At 44.6% G+C, this 18746-nt stretch overlaps 1 protein-coding gene across 2 annotated transcripts in view; it reads left to right on the forward strand.

Moving 5' to 3' along the window:
- Nucleotides 1-7414: 7414 nt before the first annotated feature.
- LOC125745965 (collagen alpha-1(XVIII) chain-like) overlaps nucleotides 7415-18746 on the forward strand; it is a 39796-nt gene continuing 28464 nt past the window's right edge. The window contains exons 1-7 of one of the 2 annotated variants that reach the window (XM_049019377.1): nucleotides 7417-9436; nucleotides 12869-13404; nucleotides 14089-14169; nucleotides 14250-14300; nucleotides 15156-15243; nucleotides 15747-15925; nucleotides 16140-16166. In XM_049019377.1, the coding sequence (XP_048875334.1) occupies nucleotides 7648-9436; nucleotides 12869-13404; nucleotides 14089-14169; nucleotides 14250-14300; nucleotides 15156-15243; nucleotides 15747-15925; nucleotides 16140-16166 (2751 nt within the window). In that variant the 5' untranslated portion in view covers nucleotides 7417-7647. Of the gene's footprint in view, nucleotides 9437-12868; nucleotides 13405-14088; nucleotides 14170-14249; nucleotides 14301-15155; nucleotides 15244-15746; nucleotides 15926-16139; nucleotides 16167-18746 lie in introns of both variants that reach the window. The other variant, XM_049019474.1, reaches the window with a different exon arrangement.

Genomic DNA, 18746 nt, shown 5'->3' on the forward strand with positions numbered 1-18746 from the left:
ATTGGAGGAGGAACCCATGTACCTTCTTCGGGCTGTGCCCGGCCAGGCCCCAAGAGTGCAGGCCTGGCCACCAGGCGCTCGCCATCGAGCCCTACCCCCAGGCCTGGGACCAGGGGGGGACCCCAGTGATCCACATTCAGGTGAGGGAAAACGCTTTGACACATGACATTTGTATTTTAAAAGTGATAGACTATCAAGAATAACATTATGTGAATTTGAAAAGGAAAGATGGGTTAGTAGTATAAGTTCTTATGCATAGCAAAACAAAGTTAGTGCAAAGTAATAGCTTTTGAGATGTGCATTAACATACTGTATATTTTTATGCCCAATAAATATATGCCTTAACTTACCAGTGCACATTATATATTTGTTTTTGTGACTTTCTCCGGGTCTTTTTTAATACCAGGTTTTAATACCTGTCATAAAGAAAAACAGCATGAAAAAATGGAACCACCAGTCATTTCTCCTAAAAGACAGCGTAGCAAGCCAGCCATGCATGCAGCACAGCCTTCCCAAAATGACCTGCTTGATGCCAGGGCTGGCGTGTCCTTAGTTTTGCATGGTTAGTGAACCTGACTGTGGGTGTTTTTGTGCTTTTCCACACACACACATGGGCCTTTCTGTGAGACGACACTTCTCATGGGCAGTGTAGTGATGACTTATCTTGTCTCATAAAATTGCAGGTCTGTAGTCCAGTGCTAATGTAATTAGTAGTATTGGATATTTATAATACGTCTATTTGTTTCACCATAGAAAGTAGATTCAAACACGTTGTCAGCACTGGCAACCTGCCTAGGTGACAGACCAACCTGTCTCTCCGGAAATGCATCCTTAACACTGTTAAGGTATTTGTTCAGGTCAGCTATAATAATTTGCATTATTTCTGTATAAAATGACATATAAGTGAGGAAAGCAGGGTCAGCCATCATCCCTGCAGCAGTTGAGCATAAGACCCTTTCTGAAGGGCCTAACAATGATATTATTAATCTGTCACTAGATTTAAACCCACAACCTATCAGACACAGAGCCCTAATCTTCTGAGCTACACGCAGCCCCACTAAACAACATCTGCTCACTTCTCCCATTTCAGCTTGCTGTGCATCTTCTGTTGAGTGTGGTAATGGTGGATATAGCTTGACTAGCTTCTCTGCATTTGGTGTCTCTGATGTAGGAATTATTAGCTCAGGTATATTTTAATATCTCCACCAATATGTTTTGAAATTAATTAACTTTTAATTAATTATTATTTGATGCTGATTAGTAACCAATTGTTATGCCGAATGGTCGGCTCCTCCAAACTCAATTGCGAATCCCCGATATCTGTTAATGTGAGACTTAAATGGGATTCATTAATAACCAGTATCGCTTAATAACCTGGGTTAGTAGGCTCGTCCAGCGAGCTGCGTCACCAGGTAATGTAAACGATCGGTAGCGAACCTCCCCTCACGGCCGATGAGAGAGAGTCTCGCGATATTTCAGGCGGGTTTAGAGGTTTCAGAGCATAGTAGCCAGATCGCACAGAGGCAGGGACTATTGTGAGCACTCAATGACGGAGGCTGAAGTTGTGTAAAAAGACATGCCTTTATTCCTAAACAGACATTATACCTAACAAACAATAAACATGAAGTAACGGAAAAGACACGAACAATGTAATCATGAAAATGCAGTGACCAGATTTAAAATGATTAACCTGAAAAGGGAAAATTGTTCTGCAAAGCAAGCAGTTTGTAGGAATATAAACCTAAAGGAATATAGCAGGTGAATAGGACAGTTTAGGTTGTTAGAAAGGAAAGGAAGTTGGTTTACTTGGATGCAGGAAAGAGGGAGGTCTTTGCAGTTGGTTGCAGTGGCTGATGAGCTGATGGGTGATGGCTCTCAGGGAGTGTTTGCAGCGGTTGTTGGAGTGGAGTTCCTCCGGTTCTTTCTTCTGGTGAAGCTTGGGCTGAGTTGCAGTTCTTTGGGTCTTCACCGACGGGCTTTAAGAACGCTGCTTGTTTCTCCGTTTTCTTCTCTTTTTCTCCCTTTTTCTCCGCTGCTTTGTTCTGAGGTGCCAGGTTTTATAGCATAAGGTTCGTGATTAGGAGTGACCAGGAATTCGAGTCCTGGGCCAATGGCTGACCATCCATTTGGCGGGCTTCGGAAGGGGGTCGGTATCAGTCCTTTTGGGATTTATGACCAGACTGACTTCTCTGGTAATGGTGATTTTCATTAGGCTGGTGTAACTTTTGATATGTCCACTTTTGTGGTAACCATTGACCAGATTTGGAAACTGGAGTGATTTTCCTTCGGTTTGATACCAAACATGCCGTACCAGCCTAGCAGTTCACACCAAATACCATCTGTGATGATTAATTAATGATTACTTATATTATGCTATTATGTTATGTTCTATTACTCACACCAGTATATGGTACAGGTGGTTTAGGTTGTACCTCAACAGATATTACCCTTTATACAGACATTATATGGCATATTCTCATGTCATAAGCACATCTTAGATAGGCATGGTAGAATACAAAGATCAGATAAGGGTTGCCGAGGAATGTGGCAAAGAAAAGGGGGGGGGAGAAGGTTTGTCAAACAAAGAAAAAGAATCTCCAAAAGTTAAGACACATTCGAACATAACCTGTACATATCTGTATATTAAGACTAGTAGTCAAGAGTAAATACATATACAGATATACAAAAGCCAAACTTAAAAGAAACTTTCTTTGGGGTGTTGGTCTGTTCGGTGAGTGGTATGTAAGGCAGGATGTCTGGGGAGGGGGTTGTGTGCCAAGTCGAGGGACCCCTGTCCCTGGGGATCCACTCTGCTATCTGTAGGTCGTTAAAACTTTGAGCAATAAAAGTTGGAGTGCTGGCCTCCCTTGTTATCTGTGTGTGTGGGGTCACAAACCCCCCTTTGGGGCCTAGGTCGATGTGTGCCTTCTCGTACCAGAGTAGGCCTTGTCTCAGGCCACCTGGAATTTAAGCTTTGTGATATGTGCATGTGTGATCCTACACTGATAATGGTGCTGATTTATGTCTCCAACAATATTTTTGCTGCCTCTTTTACTCATGTTCTCCAAGTGGTGCACTGTGCATATGCTGCTGTAAATAGTTGTCTGGTAACTGTTTGCCCTCATCTTTCAGGAATGTGATATCCAGTTGGTCTCCTATGAAGATCAATGAACCCAGTCATAACTTTGTATGTGCTGCTAATTTCCACCCAGTGGGTCATGTTCTGTGTGCAGAGGACAAAGGGCTGTCATGTCACAGTCACTGCGTCCTGCAGCATCACGTGCTGCCTCTGGCCTTGTTAGCACCCAGTGTGCTGTGTGTGTTTGGGCAGGTGCTGCTTTGTGGGGGCTCAAGCTGCTGGTTTGCCCCTCTTGTGTGGCTTCTTAGGGTGACTGTGATATTGGACAGGTCCCTCTCAGTGTGGGAGTAACTGGGGAGTGGTCATTTCATTGCCAATCCGCTAGGGTTAAACTCGCCGTGTAGCTTCCATTGATTTTACCATCGCTGAATGACTTTGCCTCCGATGTGCACCCTACACTCAGAACAGAGATGGAAGCTGGACTTGAATTTGAACAGAAATTGCCAGAGGTGATTGAGCAGTATGTTCTTATTTCTTCTGCCTGCTGAAGTACAACAGTGTTGCCAGGTGAGGGTGCCATTTTCCCTATTTTATTCAACCAAATTTAAGAGTTGAAACCCAGATACTTACTGGCTGTGCAAGAGACTTTCGGAGCCTTCAACATAAATGGAGCAGTAACCTTATAAAGCTGTTTCCAAACTGAAAGAGGCATAAATGTCTGCAACTTTCTGGTTATGTAATGTCAATGATGAATAATTTATTTTTATTTTTATTTTTATTTTATACTGTTGCTTCAGTCTCAACCCCAGCTCTGCGTGTGTGGAGTTTGCATGTTACCCTGCGTCCCTATGGGGCTTCCTCTGGATACTCTGGTGTCCAGCCCACAGTCTAAAACAGGCTAAGGTGAATTGGACTTACCAAATTGTCTGTATATGGCCGGTGTGAATTTTGTGCATGTGTGTGTGTGTTATTCCTTGTCTTGTGCTTGTAGCTTAGGTCCTGGACCCCCATGACCCTTTATAGGACAATTGAGACTGGAAAAAGGGTGGATGGTTATTTCGCTGTCTATCATCAGTCGCATTCATCTTCATTAAGAGTATCCCCTCTTTTGTTTCCTGAGAGCTTCTTTCAGAGCTGTTATATGGCCTATTAATGTAATGGGCCAGTGCCAGGCAGTGGAAAGTATGGCATCAGTACCACATACAGCTGTTAGGAGTTGCTGGTACAGGGGTAGCTAGCCCCCGGAGCTGTGGGTGGGGGCATGGAAAATGGTTCTCTTTCACAAGAGACAGATGCTCACATCTGTTCAAAAGTCTTCAATTTGATACAAGTGATGTCATGTCGCAACCATTAAGACGTGTCCTCCTCCTCACTGCCCACAAATGGCTGTATGTTTCCATTTGAACATCAGCCATTCTCACCCCATGATTATTGTGTGAGGGAGTGCTGTAGCACAGCCCCTGCAGGGGTACGGGGACGGGTGGGGAAGTTAATCTGTCACCAGCTCACAGCCCCCAGTCGAGCACCTGATTCACCTCCATGGCTGTCATGAAACATGCCATATGCTATTGGAAAGCTGATTTCAGTGTTCACATTGGTTGCATGATTTAATGGGAACGGACACTAATTCAGTTCATTTTCTGTTACGGATGTAACACTGTATTTGTTTCATCTATCTCATCTATTTATTTGTTTATTGTTTAATTGGCTTTCTGATTGTGACCAGGCAGATGGTTGGCATGAGGGAGATGGGCATGAAGGGCTGCCCTGAGTCAGTGGTATAACAGCACGCATTGGTTGTATCTGCAATGACATTAAGGCCCCTAGGGGTTTTCATGTAGAGTCTGGCAGCTTAGCATTCTGGATAAATAAAAATTGAAGGTATGCATGCATCTAATTTTTGTGTGTTCTAAATTAGCAGCGGAAGGAACAAAACATGAACTATCCTATCAAATTGACTGCATGTGGCCACGACCCCTCATTAACCCCGTGTGGATTCCCTGTGTTTACCAGCTGTTTCTGATCATTGTCATTAGTCTAATGTATTTAGTCCGCGTTCTCGTTTGCTTCCCCAGTCCTGTCATTGTATTGTCAGTCTCATTTGCCTTACCCCTTTCATTAAAAACCCTGTGTTTCCTCAACTTCTGGTGTCCTGCACTTTTGTCTGCGCTCAGGACGCCTGATAATCATGACAGAATGACCGGACTCCGCCAACAACCACCTCCTCTATCAGAGGAGAAATACCTGTGATTTAATGGCTCCAGCATCCCAAGGTATTGGGAGACCCATCTGCCAGAGCCCTTGCCTTCAGGTCAAGGGACACCCTGGAGAGGATATCCCTAGAAGAGGACGCGCACCTTGCTGGTGCGCGAAAACCTGCGGCGGCTTTGAAGTGGCGTAGCTGAGGCGATGATGCGGCAGGTCACCTTGGACAACGGAACGCCCTATGGTCAGCTGTCGGAGCTACCGGAAGTGCCACAGTCTCCTCCGAAAGCTGCTAAAAAGAAATGGAAGAACCGAAGACGGAAGACAGTGGAGGTCATCTTAGAGGCCGTCTCTGTGTCCGCTGCCTACCTTGCTGCTTGTCAGACGGAACTTGGATCAGTGGCTTGCCCCTTCTTATGGGCTTGCCTGGCTCTTAAAGGGGCCAGGTCAGTATGGGATGCCATCCCGCGGGTCCATTGGTTCCTTAAAGGGGCAGCGTGCACCCTTACGGCTCCAACCCTGGCGGCCCTAATGGCCATGCATGTTCCGCCTGACATGTCTGCACTGCCTGTCCCGCCTGATCCTGAGCTACTCAGCAAGGCTCCGGTTGCTGCAGCGCCCCTGGCTGGTCCTGAGTTGGCGGTTCCTGCGCTGCCCCCTGCTGAGTTGGTGCTCCCTGCGGCGGCCGCTGTACTGCTTGCTTCAGCTCCACCCGCACCTGAGACCCTAACCAATCGTTTTTTTTGCCTTCCAGGGTCTGTTCTGGCGATTTATGAGGAGCCAGCGGTGAGAGACTCCCCAGGGGCTGCCATGCTCCTGGAACAGCTGTGGAGGGAGCTGTCCCCAGTGTCCCCACCTCAGCAGCTGGAAAAAGCGGAGGTGAATCTGATTAAACTGCTCCACATAAGGATGAAGCAGGCTTCCCCAGCCGGGGATGTGGTACCGAGGCTGCTGCTTCGCTTGAGGCCCCTACTGCTATGGCTGCTGCATCGCCGCCCCCTGAGGCTGCTGATTCGCCTGAGGCTCCTGCGGCTGCTGCTCCGCCCCAGGCGCTGTCTCCGCTTCCTGCTGCAACTTCCCCAGTCCGGATGTGACATTAAAAACCCTCAACTTCTGGCGTCCTGTGCTTTTGTCTGCGCCTGATAATCGTGACAGAATGGCAGCTTTTTCTTTGAGCAGCACTGGGAAAACAGAATGAATCAGAGGGATAAATAAAATAAAAACAATAATAAAGGAATAAAAACAAGCTGTGGTTTCTGTGTTTTAGATACAAGGTCTTTTTGAACTTATAATTATAGGTAATTATTTTAGAAGCTTTAATTATATATTTTGTGCCTCTTTTTTTGAGAGAGTAAATATCCATGGCTCCTGTATCCCACCTCAGCACCAACAAAGCAGCAGTGCTCTAATCAGACCACAAAGGTCCTGACCCCAGATACCCTGTGATTAAACATATTTCTGCTTGTTATTTCCACTATAGTTCATAACCATCACAAAATGAGTGGATAATTCCCAAAATGTGGGATAATCCCTGATGAGCATGGTGGGAAACCCTGTATCTCCAATGCTGGTTTTTCTCACACTATATGGGATCGTGTGTATGGGACCACCGAGTGCCAGCCCGCTCTGGCAGCAGGAGCGTGGCTTCCGTGCTGCTGGGAGAATGCCTCCTGTCAATGTCACTCCCATAAAAAGGGAACATTTCCTTACAAGCCAGTGATATCCGCTCCACTGCTCCTCTCCAGATGTTAGCCCTCTGGATTTACTGAGATCCGGGTTCTTCCATCCTGGCCAACACACAGAGGGATTATGTTCATGCATTCTGAGGAGTTTCCAGTCAGAAAGCTAGGCAGCATGTGCTGGCCCGTTATCGCTTAGAAATGACATTCTGGTTTTAACATAGCAAAGTAGCAAAAGACACACAGTGTGTACGTACACCTGGCATCCCTGGTTCTTTGTTCTGTTGCATATGTTCCAATTCTCTTGTACATTCTTGAACGTAAATACAAAAACAGCATATCCGGGAGCATAAGTTTATGGAACTACTTCAAGGCTTTAATTGTCCTCAAAAGAAGCAAGATTTCTACTGAGGAAGAGAGAATTGAAAAGACTGTACTTTGTAGAAATGTCTGTTCAGGGTACATGCAAAGAAGAGCCATGGGAGAAACAACTAACACAGACAAATAAGGATATGCCATGGTGTTAGGCTCCTCCCCATGCCTGTCTCTGAAGCCCTGCCTTTGGAGTGTGGAGTATTGGCAGAGGGCTGGGAGAGACACTAAGGCGGGTGAAGCAGCACCGTGTGTGTTTCTGGTGGGCCAAGAAAGCCACCAAGTGACCTGCCATTGTGTTTGTGTGAATGCATGTGTATATGTGTGCACGCCATGTTGAGATGTGGGTTCTGCCTGGGCCTTGCCTTCTGGATGTGCTGTATGCAAATTATTGCTGCCTTCTTTTGGTCACCACCTGCCAACGAAGTTCCAAAGAGTCCTACTGCGGAGGAGCATCCTGGTACTGGGCAGGATGGGGAGAGTCTGTCCAGTGTAGGGAAGGAGATCATGAACGTGGCCAACGGGATTCAAGACTTTGTAAGGAAATGGGACCTGAAGACACCTGAGAGTGATGCTGGCCGAGCCACTTCTGAAGCAGGGGGTTATCATGTATCCATCACTCGTCAAGTGAGAGGAGGTGGGCATCTAAAGGACCAGGGAATGCAGGTTTCTGTTACTGGGCAACCAGATGATGGTCATATGATTGACCCAGGTATGACTGTCACTGTTTCCCAGACTGACCTTGTCACACCCACTGCAGTAACTCGGCAACCAGATAATAACCAGAGCACAACCATCCCTCTTAAAGGTGAAGAAGAAGGAAACCCACCTGACCTGGTCATAACCTCTGTGGTAGGTCAGCAACCAGAGAACAATCAGAGCCCAACCATAAGTCTTAAAGGGGAAGAGGATGGAAACCTGACTGACCTGGTTACAACCACTTTGGTAATTCAGCAACCAGAGAAGATTCAGAACACAACCATCACTCTTAAGGGTGAAGAAGAGGAGCACCTGGTTCACCTCGTTACAACCTCTGCAGTAACGAAGCAACCAGAGAACAATCAGAGGAAAGCCATCACTTTTAATGGGGAAGGAGATAGAAACTTGACTGACCTGGTCACAATTGCTGCAGTAACTTGGCAAACAGAGAAAAATCAGAGCACAGCCATCACTCTTAAAGAGGAAGGTGTTGGAAACCTGACTAACCTGGTTACAGCCTCTTTGGTAACTCAACAACCAGAGAACAATCATAGCACAACCATTACTCTTAAAGAGGAAGGCATTGTACACCTGACTGACCAGGTCACAACGTCTGCAGTAACTCAGCAACCAGAGAACAATCAGATCACAACCATCACTCTTAGAGGGGAAGGAGATGGAAACCTGACTGACCTGGCCACAACGTCTGCGGTAACTCCACAACCAGAGAACAATCAGAGCACAACCATGACTCTTAAAGGGGAAGGCCTTGGAAATGTGACTGACCTGGTCACAATGTCTGTGGTAACTCCACAACCAGAGAACAATCAGAGCACAACCATGACTCTTAAAGGGGAAGGCCTTGGAAATATGACTGACCTGGTCACAACATCTGGAGTAACTCAGCAACCAGAAAACAATTATATCACAACTATCACTCTTAAAGGGGAAGGAGAAGGAAACCTGACTAACCTGGTGGTAACCCCACAAGCAGAGAACAATCAGAGCACAACCATCAAACTTAAAGGGGAGAGACATGAACACCTGACTGACTGGGGCACAGTTTCTACTATCAGACAAGACAGTGTTACCAGTCAACCGTGGACCACAGCAGAAGGACTTCACCTGGCTGATAATATGTCATTAGTGCAGGGTGTAGGACCTGTGTCCAGTAGCTGGGGATTGTCTGAGCCTGGTTCTGCTTTTGGATCTGAGTCTGGGTTCTCGCTGATAGAGACGCAGCACAGCACAGCTATCCCTGGTGGTGTTTCGGACCCTGTGAGGCTTGTAAATGACAGCATTCTTTCGGAGAAACAGGTGGAGGAGCTCAGCCTTGAGAAGACTAACCTCTCCCAAATTGCTACAGGCAAGCTTGACACTATAGCAACACAGAATCACACCGGTAAATACCTCGAAACCCTACCAAAGCCTTGTGTTTTTCCTTTGTATAATCCCGCCGCCATGGCACTGCATATTCCAGTAAGTTCCTGGTCTGATGTAACCCTCTCATTGATCATCTGCATGCCTTTAATGTGCTGTTACATGCAAAATCAAGATGAATTTGTTTTCTCCCTGTTACTAAGGTTTAAGAATTAGGGCACTGATTGTGCGGTCCAGGTATATATTTTCAAATGTCCCCACAATGTGATAAAAAACCCTGCTATTTTGATGTTGTGAGGACCGTTTTTCAGTTTTATAAAGATCTGTGATAGCAATCAAAAAAAGTAAAAATGCTAAAAGCCTTCTATTTTGTTTGGTTACTTATGGTTAAGGTTAGGGCTGGGTAGGGGTTAAGGTTGCCATTGTTGGGATTAGGGATTTGCCCATAGAAATGAATTGGCAGTCCCCACAAAGATTTGAGTACAGGTCTGTGTGTGTATGTCTGTGTGTGTGTGTGTGTGTGTTTGTATGTGTGTGTGGGTTTGCATAGATCACATTTGAGGACCAAATTGTCCCCAAAGTGTAGTAAAACCTGAAATTTCCCTACTTTTGGGGGCATCTTTTGAGGTCCCTATTTGGATAACCTCGGTTTTATAAAAATCTGTGAATGCAATCAAAAAAGTAAAAATGTATTGTATTTGGGTTGGTTAATTATGGTTATTAATTAGGAATGGGTAGAGGTTAAGGGTATCATGATTGGGATTATGGTTTTTCCCATAGAAATGAAAGGACGGTCCCCATTTAGATAGGTACACTAACTTTTGTCTGTGTGTGTGTGTGTGTGTGTGTGTGTGTGTGTGTCTGTGAGCGGGTATACCTATCCTTATGGGGACACAATGTCCCCATAATGTGATAAATGTCCGTTTTTTTTCCCCTTATGGGGACCTGGTCCCCATAAGGGAAAACTCAATTTTATAAAAATCAGTCACTGTTATGAAAAAAACTAAAAATGCAAAAACTCTTGTATCTTGCTTGGTTGGTTATGGTTATGCCCTAACTATGGTTATGGTTAGGGCAGGGTGGGGGTTAAGGTTGTCATAGTTGGGGATAGCATTTTTCCCATAGAAGTGAAAATGCCCTAAGGATAGGTATACCCTACGTGTGTGTGTGTGTGTGTGTGTGTGTGCGTGTGTGTGTGTGTGCGTGTCTGGTTGACATTCCTCAGGTTCAGTACTCTGCATAATATCTGAATATTAGTTGAATAGTTTCATCATTGATTTGACAATCTCCAGTGGCATTTTCCAATGTTTTCTGAATACAGACAGTGAATCAGGTTTTATCAGTATTTTTAGAAGGGGCTCTCAGAGGAGATCATAGGAATGTCCTTTACAATAGGGGTTTCCAACCGATACTAGTTTGAGGCCAGCATTTCACCAGGCTGCAACACTGGAGATTTTGCAGACAAGTTGGATAATTGTAAAAAATGAACAATAGTTTTTCAATTTTATTTTTTTACAACCCCTCATGTTTGTGTGTCCACAAACAGTCCACAAACATCAAAAGGTTTGGAACCCCTACTTTTGTAAAGAAAGCTGCTGCCATATGACCTTGGGTTATCATGATCTACTTATTCATAGAAGGATCTCTAATCTGAAAAGCAGCAATGGGCTCCAAAGAAAGATGCCTTTGTCTGTCAGGAAGTGCGAGTCACTGGCTTTGGCCCTCATACAGTGTGGTATGCTGGCTGTCTCCCTTTTCCTTACATTGAGGGGCTTTTTTGAGCTGTCCCCTTGCCTTGGGTGATGTTATCTCCAGTTAATGGCGTCATTTCCAGGTCCTATAGGCAGTACAGTTCATTTCTCTTAAACTTTATGCCTTATACCCCACTTAGTGTTTGGCTGCCTGCAGACCCTTGTTCAGTGCTTTCAGTAAACACTGGTTGAACAGTAAATTGGATGAAAGGCTTTTTCCTACCGTGGGTGTAGGCTGCGGGTACTGCTATCAGAACAAGCAGAACTGCTGGGGGCTTTTTCTCTGTGTCACCCTCACATTCTTGTCCCAATAGTAGGAGTGAGTCTGTGTCTGGGAGCTGTTTCCCGTCGCATTGACCTCTGAGTGTCTCAGTGGGCAGCGTGTGAACTGCTGCTCTGTGTCATTTAGATAACCACCCCAAGGACGTGATCTGTATGTCCGTTAGTGGAAAAACTCAATTTGAACTGAGTGAACCTTAAAAATAGTGTCACTAGTGAAAATGTGGACCAAAGAGCCAAATTCTAAAGTACTTCACAAATACAGAAAGGACACACGAGTAGGTGATCAAAGGCATACCAACATAACAAGTTCACAAACTTGCTGCCCTACAAGGTGGACTCAATGCCATTTTCACAGCAAAAATATATTGCTGTTTATACAAACAAGGGTAAATGTGAGCTCTTGGGTATGTCTGCTTAAAGTGTCCGGTGGAGATTTAGTAAGCTCCAGTATAGACTAGTGATTCGTCATATGGTCTTAGAGACCATTTTTGGTTGGTAAGTGAGCGAGGATTGCCTTGGGGACCTAATATCTACAGTGTACATCTGGGTTTCTCCAGATGTTGTTTTTTTCCCCATGGATAATGGCACAGCTGTGTTAGAAGACTAATACTATCTCCAAGTCAACTTTCACTTTCCCATCTAATTGCTAGAATTGAACTTCTGGATCTTGACCAAAAATACATTTTCCCATATTGTTAGATCTCTAGGGAGCATAGTCATGTGCGCTGCATTGCATCTACACTGAGTCTGACATCCTGCCACTGTAGAGACAGTGTAGAACGAAAGTACCTTGCTGCCTCTGTCAACATCGACACTGGCTTTACATGGTATTTCATGGGCCCATGGCTGCATTTCTGAGTAGAATGGAGTGGATTTTCAAAGTTTTGTGACACCAAATATGTTGCAATGCAATGCGATGCAAGAAAATGGCCATTCGGGTGGGAGTGTGTGCTCTGATGAAACTGCAAGGGCAGAGAGTTGGCAGTGGGTACGAGGGGGGCGAGATAATAGCAGCTCAGCCAAATGGCATCAGAGCGTGGATGGCTCTTCTCAAAATATACATTACTGGTTCACATGGGTATCAGTTACTGTGAACTGTGAGCCTCTAACAGCTGGAGAAGCGTGTGGCCTGATGTGCAGAAATGCATAAATTCCTGGACATATTTGGCTGATGAATGAAATCTGCAGTTTCATACAGATGCCAGCACATGATTAATCATGGACATGTTTTTGTTTCTGGAGGATATTTTGATCATGTGTTAAAAGAAATAAGAGTGTACCTTTTACTCACCTAGTTCTGAGAAACTTTTTATTTAAAGTGTATTATCTACCTATTTATCAATGGTATCTATTAAGGTTTTCTGTTACTCCCCAAAACTCCACATCCCAGCTGAAGTCTTGCTCTCCCTACTCCCCCACAGGCAACACTGGTGTGTCCCTACTGCAACTAATAAGGGGCATGTCTGCGCTCACCTGGGCCCATAGCCACGAGTACGGTTCTGGTTATTTGTTTGGCTTGGAGATACCCATGGGTCAGCTGGCACGGTCTTACCTGCCTGCCACTTTCTACCGCGACTTCTCCCTGCTTCTTCACCTTCAGTCTGCATCGCCCAAGGCAGGCGTGGTATTCTCAGTTACAGATTCTGGCCAGCACCTCCTGCTGGTGGGGCTCAAGCTGACAGCCGTGCAAATGGAAACGCGTCAGCTGCAGTTTTTCTACACGCAGCCAGGGTCTGGGGGCTCCCACCTTGCTGCCAGCTTCCCTCTGTCTGTGCCTACAAAGAGCTGGATCCGCCTGGCACTTGCTGTAGTTGGAGACCAGGCTGTACTCTATGTCAACTGTGACCCGGAGCCAATCACAAGACACTTCAAGCGTGGCCCTGGTCCCATCAAGTTGGAGCCCAGTGACAGAATATTTGTGGGAAGCGCTGGAAGGGTGGACCCTGACAACTTCATGGTACGTGCCTTACATCGGTTACTGAGATGGTTGGGCACTGGAGGGAAATAACAGATTTAGTGGTATGTGGACCCATCCTTGGTAGGCATCAAGGGGACACAAAGACCACATTAAGCCGCCACAGAAGGGCCCATTGACTGTCCTGGGGGGGCAGGACTGTGAATTTAGTCCAGACAGACACAGAGAAAATACTGTGAGCTGTCGCTCGGACATTCCTGCAAACAATCATGGCAGAGTCTGATATAGGGTGGAATTCATCAGAGGGGCTGAAAGATTACTTTGTTCTTCACTTTTTTTGCGCCTTTGAGAAAATTGGGAAGTAACTCTGGAAATCCAGACACCCAGCAAATTTAATCACACTGACTAGTCCTGGAAGAGCCTCTCTGACCTTTGATAGGGAAATTAGATTATTATCATAGGAAAATCTCACCTTTATTTATAGAAGGTTTAAAATGCATCACAATCTGTGGATGAAATGGTGGACCTCTGCATGCACACAGTCGGTTAAGTGGTGAATCTCTGTGTGCTAACTGTCAACCAAGTGGGGCATCTTTGCATGCTGATGGTCAGTTATGTGGTGGATCTCTGCATGCTGACAATCAAGCAGGGCATCTCTGTGTGCTGATGGTTGGTAAAGCGAGGCATCTCTGCGTGCTAATAGTATGTAAAATAATATGCTTCCAGGGTTGGATCGAGGATCTGAGGCTAGTAGGAAACCCACAGGCAGCCCAGCGATACTGTGAGGATGAGGATGATTCAGATATGGTGAGTGGCTTACCTTTGCCCTGGTGTCCTTTGCTTTTAATATGATCTCTTAAGTGCTGTAGTTTTCCCTTGCATTGCAGGCTTCTGGTGAATCTGGAAGTGGAGATGGGAACATGGATCAGATGGAAATGGTACTGCCTCCTTAGTGGAGAGAGAGCTTTAGTGTTATGGAGACATCACATCTCTTGCTCATTTGGTGCATTTTCCATATTAATTCCATATTAATTCATTTAGAATGAATCGTGTAGCTGGGCTTTTCTCACAGTTTGGCCCTGTACAGTACTGAGCATGGCTTGTGATGCTTTGGGTGTCTAATGCTCCTGGAAGCAAGGGACAGGACATGGTCAGATACAGAGTTTCACTCCATGTTATAAATGCCTTATTCTCGTTTCTGTTGTGGAGCCTCATTGATTATTTTTATTAGTGATTTTTTTTTCGAAAGCTTCCAGCTTTTCTAGGACTCCTCAGTGCACTCAAGGCTAGAATGCTCAGGGCTTTTAGCGTTGATGCATTCTGCACACTCAGAGCCAGTGTGTTCAGTGCTCTCAAAGCCGGAATTTTTAGGGCAATCAGGGCTAGAGTGTTCAGGGCGCTCAGAGCTGGGATATTCAGTGTTCTCAGAGCCAGTATGTTCAGGGCACTCAGGGCTGGCATGTTTAATGCCTGGCTGGGAGCACATGACAAACGGCAGCTCCGATGCATTTGAGTGTAACATCATCCATCCATAGATGATACAAGTAGAAGGAGCACATGTGTGGTTTACCCCACAGGATACATGACCAGCTCCAAGGTACAAAAGCATTTCCTCCACTGGGAGTGATCCTCCAGCTGCTTGGCCCCTGACTATAGAGCCTGGGTGAAGGAGCTGTTCCTTCCTGTTCCTGGAGAGCTTTGAGAAGAGTAGGGACACAATGTAATATCAGCTCAGATGTGTGGCCAAAGTATGCCTTGCTTACTCTGTCTTTGTTCTCTTTTTCTCCATATAGACAACACCTCCACCTTTGCATCCTGTTCAGCAGCCACCACTGACACTGGCACATAGTCAGGAAGAAAAGGCCAGACTCAGAGAGAGAGGTTAGGCTCAGGTTGTCCCTGTGATGATGGAATATGCCATGAGGCCATCTAGCTGCTCTATGGAAAAAGAATATGAAGATGACTGCTAATAAGTGTCCTTTCGTTTTTGTGGCACAGGATAATTGTTGACAGTCAGCTCCCTCTAGTGGAGATATGTATAGGACTTTATTTTAAACACACTAATATAATTTGCCCTTTGGTGATTCAGCCTTTCCATTTTTTTACTTTAATGAAACCTGCCAGAATTAAATGGGTGCAGGTTGAAGTATTCAAAGGCTCCAGTGACCTTAAGAAAAATGTCATGTCATTATGCTACTATAGGTCCCCTATTTTTCTAAATTTTAGTCAAGAATATTGAAGCATTTTTTTAAATTTAGCATTGCTATTTTTATTGCATGACTTATATTCACTTAAATTTCCAGCCCAGTAAAGCTGATATTAAGCATTACTTTGCCTCATTTTTACTCTGGTTGGGCTCATTTGCTTTAATCACTTCATTAAAGGTTTGAAGGGTGACCCCGGGCTCCCCGGGCCACCAGGTCCTCCAGGGCCCTCTGGCCCACCAGGGCCCATTGTGGAGATTCATGGGAATGGTTCTGTGGTCCAACCAGGACCCAGGGGCCCACCAGGACCACCCGGTCTCCCGGGTCCAGCTGGGCTTCCAGGAATGGACGGACGGCCAGTGAGTGCAATACCCCTCCCCACCTCTTACCTATCAAAGTCATTGGTGTGTTGCCCGCCCCCTAATTACTTGGTTCATAAGATGTTTGCTTGAGTGAATTTGTATTGCTTGATGAAAATTGTGTTATATATGACAAGATGTGTTGTGTAATATTTAATGTGATGGTAATTTAAAAATAGTTTTCTTTTCTTAAAATGATTTCCCTCATTTATAGGGTAGCTGTGGAAGAAATGCCAGGCCTGTAAGTATATATTTTAATGATCGCAATGAAGGCATAATGTTCAGAATAGCTTCACTCTTACAGTGGTTCTTGTTCATTTCATGTATGCTACCACTTGGCAGCATTATTATAAATCATGGTGTGGTTTTATTGTTATGCTGAAAACTCAAAGTTATATACAGGGGTGTCAATATTCTGAGGGGCCCCAATTACATTGTGTGTGGCACAAAAAAATAGGTAATGATGCAATTTTCTGTAATTTAACATATGTTCAAAGACTTTGGAAGGATTGATTATTGATTATTTTAAAACTTCACTGAATCGATTTCTATGTAATTTAAGTAAACTTTATATTAGAATAAATACTATGTGTATATATATATATATATATATATATATATATATATATATATAGAGAGAGAGAGAGAGAGAGAGAGAGAGATTTTCAGTTATTTGTGCTGTTATTGAAAATGACACTCACTTATTCACTCACTTCTACTCTAACTTTTACACTGCAAGAGCTAAATCTTGTCTGCTTCACCCAGAAATTTTAAGGGGCATAAATCCACATTAAGTGACTATATCGACATTGCAAATTAATTTAGAGAACATAGATTCGTAACATAATGCTAATTGCTGAAATTTGATTTTGTGGCTTTCATTTACCAAACCACTTCATTGTTCCCTTACCATCTCACCTAAGATAACTGCTTCTTGCGTTGTCAGCCTCTTGACTGAGGATAGGAAGCCAGAAAGATAAACATGGATTGATAGCTAATTTTAGGTGGTACTAGCCAAGTATCTTGCAAAGCAAAGCAAACTACAATAAAATCCAGTTATAGTGGACTCGCTTATATCGTCTATAACGTACGAGGTCCGCTGGTCCTGGCTGTGCGTCTTGAAGAACGTGAAAAAAAGCATCACATATAGCGGACTCGCATATAACGGAATTTCGCTTATAACGGACAAACAATTTGGTCCCCAGGGCCGCTTTTGGCTGTAGTTTTGTTCGGTATTAACGGACATGCAGGCTCCGTCTACAAGGCGCGTGGCGTGCCGGTGATATCCAGCGCAGATACGTAGTCGGGATTATTAATAGTCACGCATCAGGCCAGATAAAGTTGGATTACTACATGTACAATATAATAATCTATACAAGAAGTGTGTCTGCTAGGGTATGGCATGAGTAAATGGTGTGTCCTGTAGTTGTGTTCTGGGCATACAGCAACTCTGGATATAACGGACTTTTGGATATAACAGATTGTTATTGTAATACGTGTAGCGAACTAAAACTCCTATATCCGCTACAACTTAAACGGGTTCACTGGTAACCACTGCCACCACCTTTCTTTATGAATTATCTGGGGAGGTCCAGACACCGAAGCCAAGGGTATAAATAGAATTACTTTATTTAATGTAATAGCCGGGGATCACAATCCTTCCCAGAGGGCAACACCAGACAATAGGGGGGGCAATACATCACACGTGTTGACTCCACAACATCAGATCACACCACAAAATCCATAATTATAAATACACAAATCTAGTGAGGGAAAAAGCACTGCACTCCGTATATCACCCAAATCACCCCCATCAGTCTCCTTCCCCACCCTCAACAACTGTACTACCAACCCCGGCTAAAATCGACACACAACCACACACATTCAAACGAAAAGACAGAAACCTTTAAAAGGACGGTTACTTCTCAGGGGAGAGGCAACACAGCCCCCCATCCTTCCCCCGAAGAAGGAAGAGGCTCTACTCCCAAAGCGCACTTCGCTCCACGGCTCCTTATCGCCCACACATCGCTAACTTCCCTACACATTCATACCCCCACCTCACTCTTACCTACTTATCTTCGCCCGCGGCCGATCTAATATCAGCGATGGATACACCACATTTCCCCCAACATTAACCGTGGACAGCCAAGGGATTCCCCTCCCTCCCGAACCACCTCGGTCCTTTCTCCACCAAACCAACCCAAAAACAGAACAACCCCTCAATCTATTCCACCCCCCTTTAAAAAGACATTCCCCCCCCCCCCAGCTGCAACCCATTAACAATCACAACAGATACTCTCCACAACACTCACCACATTATGCTAGATCCCTTGATGTTCGTTATAACTGGATTTTACTGTATGCCTATATTTCTCTCTCTCATTTATTATTCTCGTATGCAATTGCTATTCATTTTCACACGTGTGTGAAGAGGGGTTTGATGCTGATGCTGTACTAATTCAATAACTCACCATTAATCTCTTGCTGAGCAGTGTGAACCTGACAAGAATAAGGGGGACACTTCTGGTTGCTATGTCTGCTTATTGTGTGAAAGAAAAGGTTTTCATACGCGATAAATGCATTTAATTGTAATTTATATATGAAGCTGGGACATTCCTTCAGATTGGTTTGACTTATATGTAAAACCAGGTCAAATTTCAAGTTGGGAGGACTATATTGCAAACTCAGGAAACTTTTTGATGACACTTATTTGAAATATCTCACATTTGTTTCTATTCCAGGAGAGCTGCTCTAATGTATTTCAGTAAATAAAAAACAGCTAACTTTTTGCTGACACTTATTTAATATAAGTGGCACTTGT

This window comes from Brienomyrus brachyistius, chromosome 1 (genome assembly GCF_023856365.1).
Source record: "Brienomyrus brachyistius isolate T26 chromosome 1, BBRACH_0.4, whole genome shotgun sequence".
NCBI classification, from domain to species: domain Eukaryota; kingdom Metazoa; phylum Chordata; class Actinopteri; order Osteoglossiformes; family Mormyridae; genus Brienomyrus; species Brienomyrus brachyistius.